Below are 10,384 nucleotides of genomic sequence, written 5' to 3' on the forward strand. Positions count from 1 at the left end.
CGCCTCTATGTCCATAAAATGTGAATATTGAACTTTATAGCTAATGTTAATGAAATCTGTAGGTAATGAAGGAATTTTGTGGTTCTCTTCCGTGTTATAACCTAAAAAGCAAGAAAAAATAATTTATATTTACACATGTTTAAAATGTAAACTATGTAAATTAAATTTTACGTGTCGCTTACGTAAACAATGTCTATCATAAAAGATTCAGATTAGATTAGAAATAGTGAAAATTATATTCTATTTTTATTAGTTAATATATTATTATTATACATGTACTTTTATTTTATATCAGTACTAAAGTCCAATATTAACAATCTTATAACTTACTTTTTTCTGTATTGTGTTGTCTAATTTATAATAATTTACATTGTCTACGTAAAAGAAATTCGTCCAAACATATGTAAATAATCCACGTATTTTGATATTTTGATATTTACGGCAGAATCCTGCTCCTGGTGCAAGATGCTAAAAAATAATTAATGTCAATGAATATTTAAAATAACTGATAGCGCAATGGAGATTTCCACGAAGGTCGAGGCGATCGTTCAACAAATGTATATATGCGATGTAATGAGAACAAAATAATCTCATTGAGCAGATTTTACTGGAATCTTCCGGACGAAATAAAGCGAACTACTTAACTGATCCACGAACACAAAACGTCCGGATCGAAGAAATCGTGATTTATTATTTCTAGTATATCATATTGCTTTATTTTCGCCACAAGTATCCACAAAGCTCAATTATATACTTTATATAAAATGCATACGTATTTGAATGTTCTCAAGAATTAAATCTGAATAAATCAGGAGACACGGTAGTGGCTCGCACCAAGTGAAAGCGCAGCGCGAGACCGACCGTGTTTTTATAAATGTGCTCTTGCGAATACATAAAGCACGCAAACACGAATTTAATATAAACCGTTTCCTAAAATATTATAAAATCGAAACTAATAAATTTTTCATGTACGTTTCAATATTTGTTATGTGTGAGAGTAACTTCAAGACCAAACTCCCATTAACTTAATGACTCGATGAGTCGTTTGTCAGGAAAAATCTACATTTCGTATTCAGCTGTCAACAGTTTCGTGATTAGTATTGCAAATCACGTTTGTATTTAAAAAAAAGTCATTCTATTAATAGATCTTTGACAATGGACTATCAGCAGAGTTTGTTATATTATTTAAGCGGTTATGAAACGAGAAATTTTCTACTTGGTTTCTATAGTCAATCTACTATTAAACTTTGTTACTCTTCTTGTTACATTTCTCTTGGCATTCTGCTGACAAAATTTGCAGCTAACACTCGATCTGCAATGTCCGTTCGGCAATCTGAGGAATTATGAATTTCTTGTTAAAAAAGGAATAATTAAATTAGAGACGACATAATTATAAGTAATCATGAATTTCATTAATGGGCAATTCTGTCGATCGAGTTAATCAAACTTTGGTCGTGGTCAGATCAGCGACTCTCGCAATCCTTCGCGCTTTCGCGTTCGGCCGAGTGTGCTGCAATGTATATAAGTAACGTGAAATGTAAATTCGCATGTCGGCAACTTTTCTATACTTCTGCCGGCTATTTGCAGACCACGATTATCGCGTATCGTTCGATTTAAAGAGACAAAGGGGACTTAATGGAGCGGGAAGATTAGCTTGGGAGGCCACTACTGTGGGCTTGGCACCTAAAAAACGCAAAGTGTGTCGTACGCCGTGTTGCCACCGCGTACCGCATTATCTATCCGCGAATGAGGGAGTCTTGTTTACGTTCTTCTTTCTCGGTTCGCGTGTCCTCGCGAACGTGAAAGTGTGCAGACGATATACACGTTACATATATTAATTAATGAGACAGTGCGCTGTCCCACTGAAACGGAGGTCTGCCGTCGGCGTTTAGCAATTCATATCCGTAAATGAATACTTAAGCAGTAACGATTGGTGGCAAGCCGGTAAAATCGGATAAGAATATTTAATCGATCGGATGACGATGATGGGCGAAAAGGAAATTCACGCGTTAAATATAAAGCTTCAGCTTCTCGCGAATGATGAGAGCGTAGCGAGAGAGCGGTCGTCGGAAAGATAACGCATATCGTAAGTCGTCAATTACATTTATATACAATGTACGTGTTTATATTATCTGTACGCGCCTATAAAATTCAATAAATATCTCAATCATCCGGTCGCTGAGACACTCGGGGCGAAACAGAGGCAGGAGATTTGTGGTCATTCCGACATCCGTCAGTCGAAATGACGACAGATGTGTTACGACAGCTTGCCATTTATGTTCGCGATCAAGTTCGTTAATCAGACCGGGTAATAGGACATTCGGGATATGGTTCTTTCAAAAGTAACAACAATATCAATTATGACAATATCAATCATATCAGTCAAATTTGCGTCATTTTTTTGGTCAAAGCCTTTAAAACTACAGTCACAATGGCTTGATTCTTCCTCCCTCTTTCGAGGGAGAGACAGTCATCCATTCGAATTTTAATAAAAAAGCTTTCATTGAATTCGCGCGTGTAAGTAAATCCCGCACGACGTGGTGCATCTTATCGCGCGCATAGCTCCTCGCCAAGAGTTGCCATGTTGCGACGACGCGACGCGTGCCGCTGGCGGCAGCGGCGCCGCGCGCGTTTCAGCCACTCAAGACTCAAACTCGAGCCCAGGCGCCCCAGGCCCCAGCCGCCCCAGGCCCAGTCGGCATCATGCGTCGGCGACGTACGTCTCGAATGCCTCGATACGCGATACGCGGTGATCGCGCGTGAGCTATTGTCCGGATTGCCTGTGCTCGGATGACCTGGTGGTAGACCTGGTGGCGATCTTCCCCTCGCGCTCGTATGGCCGTGGGAGATCCTATGCTGGTGAGCAGCCGAGGAGTTGCTCGCGCGATGAGCACTTCTGGATTCTACGCCGGTCTCTCGGTCACGCGGAAAAACAATGTTCGCGACAGGGACGACGAGCAGAGCGGAGCTGACATCGCGGGGCGATGACAGCCGGGTAGCCGCCGCGAGAGAAATCCCCCGTCTGATAAAATGCCGAGAAAGATTTTTAGTTAGCCCGATATTCCCCGCCTTAATCACTATTCTTGGACGTGATTCAACTTGACAAACGTTGTTTACATCTATGTCTCGTAGCTCTATCATAGATATATGCGTGTTGTCGCGCTGATAAATTTGCATGCACCGCTATAACCTGTTCCATTTCATTCGGAATTCGAAAACTAAACGCTGACTTATGTGCTGATTTAGCGCATTGTTGCAGTACTTGTCTCTCATTTGCTACTACAACAATAATATATGCTGAACATTGTCATTTTTTTAATTTCGTTCAAAAAGAAAAATTTTCACGAGAAATTTAATACACACTGTATGTGTATGTGTGTGTGGTATGTGTGTTTGAAGTGTCGATGGTACTTTTATTCTTTTGTAATCAATAGATAAATTTTTATCAAATTAAAAATGATATTTAAGTTATGATGTTGTTGCTGCAAATGAGTATTATATTTTCAAATCCAATTTCACAGAACTATTGCAAGAAATTATTTTATGACTTTCTTAACTGTTTGATAATATGTTTATAGGGTATGATCATTTTGTGGAATGTATACATGACTAAAATAACGTGAGAAAAATGGTAAGCAACTTACCACAAGAATTCAAGAGGTATCAGCGGAACAGGAATCAGCTATGTCATATACTTGAGGAGACACAGCGTACACTAGAAGTCATAAAACTCGAAAACTTTTTCCCTGGAGGTAATTATCCATCCATAATTGACATTTAATTCAATAAATTTTATGTTATGTTACTGACCCAACTTATACCTATGATATTTCCTTGTAGAGAATATTATCGAGGAACTATTACCTCCGCTGACCTTGGATAGAATAACACACATCCTTGATAATTTCCCTGCAATAGTCATTTTTGGGCAGGACAACAAAGCCAAAGCCTCACTGGTTAATAATTTGCTCTGCGCTGATATTTTGCCACTATCCAATGACACATGGAGATGGATCAAAATTACTTATGGTCATACAAATCATGTCAGTCTTACATTAGGTTTAGAATACGAAGTAGTCGAGACGCTACAGGCAAACGAAAAGTCATGGAGCACGCTCCCTCTCGAAGATCTGGAAAAATCGACAAACGAAGATATCAATTGTCCTACAGTGCTGGAAGTGAAGTTAGATCAAGCGATACTGAAGGAAGGCGTTCAAATATTTGTTGTCCCTAACAGTGATGTAGTAAAAATTCTCGCTAAAGGCTTACTGAAAATTTTACCTATATTTCTTTATGCTCTCGGAGAGCACCCATTGACCGAGGAAAATTTGGAAGAATTGAGAGATTTGAAAGATACTTATCCATATAATCCGATTTTATTCATATCATCATTACCTAACGTTCTGTTGGACGGCACAGATGCAGAATTGACTGAGTCTGAGCAGCATAGTCTGCAAAATCGTATAGAAGTGCCGAACGTATCCAAGGAGTCTAAGAGTGATGATAGTATTAATATTGACAAAATGAATTCACTCGGTCTAACGTGGTTAGATCAGTTGAGCAATTTAGGGTTCCTAGGGATGGAAGAGTCCGTAGAGGTTCATCAATTAACGTGGCTTGTCGGCGAGCGATACGTTAATAACTCGAGTGATCTAGTGGATTCATGCAAAAAAACGGACCGCGTTCTTCACTTTACGCGTGCCTGCTTGCAAAGCTACCTGATCAATGCAAGCACTTATTTGAATGAGATACACACGACCAGTTTACGTAAATTTATTTTAAGTGCGTTTGACATGGCACGAAAGATACAGATCACTCCTAGAAGGATACAGTACGCCCAACAGAAGGAAAATGAACTTTATGCTAGTCTAATGAAGGTTGTTAATGAGCAACAGGTGGAATTAACTGAGTTAATACAATGTATTATTCAGGAGATGAAGGACGATATATTAGATTCTACTGGTGATATTTTCCCATATCAGACCGTTTCTTTCGATAACGGTGAACGAACAGAGTGGACAGTTACTGTTCGCGTCGCAACATCGGAAGTTCAACGATTCGTGCTAGGCCGTTTGGGCGAGAAAGTAGCAAAAGAACTCGTAAACTCGGTCAACTGTCTTCGAGAAACTTTTATCGGGACTCTTCAACGTTGCTTAATAAGTCTCGAAAAGACTTACGAACACGATAGTAGCTTGTTGGCTAGCGATGCCTTGAAGCAAATACTCTCCGCGGCGTACAATGTGGAATTGCATAATTCGTCGCCATCGTTGGTGCATTCGTTCTTGGAAAGATTGAGACAGCTCTTCAAGTCGTTACCGCTGCCATGGACACCCACTCCGACTTTGAACGCGGCTTGGAGGCGGAAGGTTACTATTGATATTCTCAATTCCTTGTCGGCAGCGAGACTTGCAAAAACAATTTCCACACAGTTTAGAGATAAACTGAAATCATCACATGACGCTTTTCAAACTGCCTTGAAGTCTCTGGAGAACTATTATTCAGGGAAGCTAGAAAGGACCGAGGAGCAAAGGATAGCTATACGAAAGTATTATGCGCCTAAGCTAGCTAAACTCGCGTTGGAATCCACGTCGATGATGGATGCGATTCGCTTTGGCATTCCTCATTACACCAAGGAGATTGGCAGAGGACAGTATGGTGTGGTGTTTGCTTGCGATGGTTGGGGCGGAGCACCGGGACCGTGCGCGGTAAAATCCGTTGTTCCTCCGGACGAGAGGCATTGGAACGATCTTGCGATGGAGGTTTACTATACCAGGTCAATACCAGATCACAAAAGGATAGTGAAACTTCGCGGATCTGTTATCGACCAATCGTACGGCGGAGGATTCGGATTGGGCACTGCAGTTCTCTTAATCACCGATCGATTATGTCGTGATTTATATTGTGGTATACATGCTGGTCTCTTGTGGCTGGAGCGTATACAAATAGCGATAGACGTGCTAGAGGGAATACGCTATCTTCATTCACAAGGCTTGGTTCATCGTGATATCAAACTAAAGAATGTCTTACTTGATATGGAAAACAGGGCTAAATTAACCGATCTCGGATTTTGTATTACCGAAGCTATGATGTCAGGCAGCATCGTAGGAACGCCAATCCACATGGCACCAGAACTCCTATCTGGCCATTACGATAGCAGTGTCGATGTCTATGCCTTTGGCATCTTGTTTTGGTACATATGTGCTGGGAAGGTTCGATTACCGTATGCATTTGAACAATTTCATAACAAGGAACAATTATGGACAAGCGTACGAAAAGGTAATACTTCGTTATCTATAGAAAAAGAAAGATTAAACCAGTATTAGATATTTTCAGATAACGTATCTGTATTGTTACTAGCATGTTGCAATCAGAATTATAATTGAGTTTGCATTTATTGAGAAATTAATGCCTTTATATGACAATTTTTGGTAGTAACTTACCAACAATTTGGCATCAACTTTAAAATTGTCAAAATTTGTACTATTGTTGTTATATTACCATCGTAATTAAATAAAACATCACACAATGCTGTCATATTAGTATCAATGTGAGATAACTTTAATGTTATCTTGCTGTTAAATGCTAGCGATACATATATATATAAAATACATTGTTACAATATCGGTATATTTGAAATCATTAAAGACAAATATATAGCAAGTTGCCAGTATTATAAGCAATTATTTTTCTTAGACATGCTTGATTATCTAGATTTATGCGCTAAAAAAATAATTTTATATTTTACAATAAAAAAATAATTTTATATTTACAATAAAAAATTACATTGAAATTTCTCTATAAAAAATTTTAAATAATTCAGCAATACTAAAGAATGTATAACATTCTTTTAGCTGACTTAGCAGATTGTTTGCTAATTCAAGTTATTATTTATCTCAATTATTTTAGTCGTATTCACATTACAAGAAGCGTTAAAGAAACATATTCATATATTATAGGTCTTAGGCCTGAGAGACTGCCACAGTTTGATGAAGAGTGTTGGACGTTAATGGAACAATGTTGGTCTGCAGAACCGTCCAAACGACCGTTGCTCGGTGCAATTCAACCAGTGTTAGAATCCATTCAGGAAAAAGCAGAAAGAGGCAAGTCCTTGCAACTAGGTGCACTGAAACCACAAGAGAGCTCATCATCCGAACAAGCAAATCCCGCAATAGCATTAGCAGAACCTAATAATCAAAGAGGTGCTGTATTCAGTCCACTTCCTGCTAGACGCAAGGCATTTAGAACTGTCAATCCTGTTGTAGGACCTTTTCACAAGACCAAATTTTTTCAAACGGGTATCTACTCTAACATGTTCGTTCAAATGCGTGAATTTTAAAAATACCAAGGGACCGAATATATTGTACTATTACTCTGTTAAAAATAGCTTATTGATATATTTATTGCTTGGAATGCGCTTGATACACGGCTCATCATTCTCATTTTCGCTAATTTGATTCTTAATAGTATTTTATAGCACAGTATTAAAGTGACGAACTTTATATCTGAGTTACTTCATTTTTTACACAATATAACAATTTTCTATTTTTTAAATAAAATTATATTGTTGGTATATAAAATATGTGTACTAGAATCAAATCTAAAATAACTGGGCCAAAGTCATTCCAAATAAAATATGTAAAATGCATATAATAAATATTAAACATTTACACTTACGATATTTTATAGTCTTGTTATAGAAGTTTTTGCAGGTTTTATAGTATATAAGCATCTGATAATAATGTTTTTATTGTTAACTAACAAAATATGTTGAAACTTTTCTTTTTTATATTTATTGCCACAAAATATAACATTTTGATTGTTGAATTATTTCTTAATGTTCTTAATTGTGATGACTACATGATTTTGTTAAATCGAAAATATGAATGAACAACCACGAATGTATATTGTTCAAAAATAAATAAAGTTTCTCACTTTTGTATTTGCTGTTGACACACTCATTTTGTTTCTTATAAAACCTATCGCACTTATTTTTTTATACATATCTACAGACAATATGCACAGTCGTTACTTCGCAAATAGAAATCTTTATACTTAACTATACAAAATTTATTTTATATTGCTTTCAGATCATACATTCTTCACGACCAAGCCTGCATGAAAATCGAGATATTTGGCATGCAGCATGGATATTGATAATACAGTTGTTTCAAGGGAATATAATGAATTGTATAATATTTTTATTACTCGATAAAGTATGAAGATATAAAGTCTGTATATACTTAAAAAAAAAATGGAGGAAAAGTAATTTTATAAGATAATTATTAGTCACCCAATCTTTCGATTAAGTTTTAATCAAATATTTATAACAGTTGATATATGTTTACAGAGAGAACATTTGTTTAAAAAATTCTTATCAATATAATTTAATTGACCATTATTTATACATGTATTGTTAATATAATAGGATCCATGAGTTAATTTTTACATCATAAACAAAAAAATACACACAAATCTAATGTAGTTATTAAAGTTGATCAACTTTTTTGTTAAAAATTATTAAAGCTCTTTTATTTAATTATTTATTGTATCAAAAATTTATATTTTTAAAATATATATAAGAGGCATGAGACCAAACTGAAAACATAAAAATGGAAATTTTTTAATGAATAAAATTAGATTGCACACAATCTTCATACAATTATACACACACACACACGCACACAGACACACTTTCACAAATACAACATCAGAAAATTGGAATTATTCAATTTTTATAAAATAAATTTTTATGTAAAATGTTTTTGTTTTTGCTTCAAAGCTGTAGTTTGATTCACTCAAGCATTCTATATATGATGAAAATTAATAAATAGAAAATCTGAATAATATATACAGTTCCTTAGGTGACTTAATTTCCCATACTATAATTTCCTAGTGAGTATAGACTGAGCCATACATTTTAAGTTCAAAATTAATCAACAAGGACCTATGACATTAAGATTATGACGTTGACAAAAATTATCTAACAGTAATATTATTTAAAGAATTATCTTATTAGAGATAAACCAAATTTCTATTCTTAAATAATAAATATTTTTATTTTAAATAATGTACAGATGACAAGAAAATGTATAAAAAACTTTCAATAAACAATTGCTTCTAAATATATCTTAACATAGGTAATATTTATATATAACATTATTGAAATATTTCAATTATACCAACAAATCAAGATTACATTTTGCCTTTTCCAAGTCGTGCAAAAATTTATAAAACTGCCCTATTGTCATCTCAGTAAATACATTCTTAACTTTACCATCATTATCAAGACATAATTTAAGTTGTAGAAATGATTTTGCGATATTGTTGGAATCATTACTTGCTGCAGTCACTAGAAGAAATAAAAATAGCATTCATTAATGATTGATATTATGAGAATACATTATCTATTATAAATAAGAATGCACTTGGAAATTTGCATAAGTTGTCACATTAAATTATCTTGTTTATTATCAATTATTCTTAAAATTAATTAAAGGTAAGATTTAAAATAAAAATGTACAATTTTGTACCAATAGCAAATTACAATTAAAAAATAGAATATATTTATTTCTTATTTAGCAGATTTTCTAATAAAAATTTAACTTGATAAAAATTTGTATCTTTTAGCATTAAAAATTTCGAATTCATGCGAGACATGAAAAATCAAAAAATATAAAGTGGCACATCCATACTTGTCTATAACATATATACTATTACCTCACCTCCGAATCTCCACGATATGTCAAGTATCTTGCTAATATTTCTCTCCATTTTAAAATACGTGTTATGACATACGATGGATAATTACAGAAGAGAAAGAAATCTAAGAACAGCGAAAAACTCAACAACAATCCTATCTTGAGGCTGTCTACGTGTATCTACGATTCCGAGAGATTCATAACAGAGAGGAACCCAGGGTATGCGCACTCCTATTACTTTAGTGGGGACGGAAGTTCTATTGGTTTTAGTGAACGGGGACAGCGATAGTCGGCAGCACTATCGACCGTTGCTAGACAACCGTTGTCAACCGTTGATGCTGGCTACGTGTTAACGGTCCATAACAGTCAACGGTTGTGATCAGTTGTGATAACTTGTGCTAACCAGTGTGTAACAACAGTGTGTAACGAGCTGGACGTTATAAAAGGCTCTCAAAGGCTCTACAGTTTTGAAAAGCAATTCTCTGAACGAAAAAGGTAATTGAAGTAATATTTATAATAATTTTTTGTAGTTATTTATATATAATCATTTTTTAACCCTTAACTGCCGGCGTGTTTTTTAGTAGGATCAGAGAGATAACTCTGGGGCTCGATTCTTGAATTCATTTGCAAGAGAAACATATTCACAAATATATATAATACGTAAATTTATGTATAAAATTGTATTG

General features: G+C 35.3%; 1 protein-coding gene across 2 annotated transcripts; it reads left to right on the forward strand.

Moving 5' to 3' along the window:
* The first annotated feature begins 2,608 nt into the window (after window positions 1-2,608).
* LOC105836455 (dual serine/threonine and tyrosine protein kinase) lies at window positions 2,609-8,848 on the forward strand. Of its 2 annotated transcripts, XM_012680499.3 has the most exons (5): window positions 2,609-2,859; window positions 3,579-3,752; window positions 3,841-6,276; window positions 6,957-7,100; window positions 8,088-8,848. In XM_012680499.3, the coding sequence occupies exons 2-5, from the start codon at window positions 3,629-3,631 to the stop codon at window positions 8,117-8,119; spliced, it is 2,736 nt and encodes a 911-aa protein (XP_012535953.1). In that variant the 5' UTR covers window positions 2,609-2,859; window positions 3,579-3,628; the 3' UTR covers window positions 8,120-8,848. The 2 variants fall into 2 exon arrangements, with proteins under 2 accessions (XP_012535953.1, XP_012535952.1); XM_012680498.3 differs by having other exon boundaries at window positions 6,957-8,846.
* The last annotated feature ends 1,536 nt before the right edge of the window (window positions 8,849-10,384 follow it).

Source organism: Monomorium pharaonis, chromosome 4 (assembly GCF_013373865.1).
Source record: "Monomorium pharaonis isolate MP-MQ-018 chromosome 4, ASM1337386v2, whole genome shotgun sequence".
NCBI lineage: Eukaryota > Metazoa > Arthropoda > Insecta > Hymenoptera > Formicidae > Monomorium > Monomorium pharaonis.

What these genes read in the sequence shown, in the direction of transcription:
- LOC105836455 (XM_012680498.3), top strand. Translation starts at nt 3,629, where the DNA reads ATGGTAAGCAACTTACCACAAGAATTCAAGAGGTATCAGCGGAACAGG. An exon ending in CGAAAACTTTTTCCCTGGAG is followed by an intron (nt 3,753 to 3,840) that starts GTAATTATCCAT and finishes ATTTCCTTGTAG; the next exon opens with AGAATATTATCGAGGAACTA. An exon ending in ATGGACAAGCGTACGAAAAG is followed by an intron (nt 6,277 to 6,956) that starts GTAATACTTCGT and finishes CATATATTATAG; the next exon opens with GTCTTAGGCCTGAGAGACTG.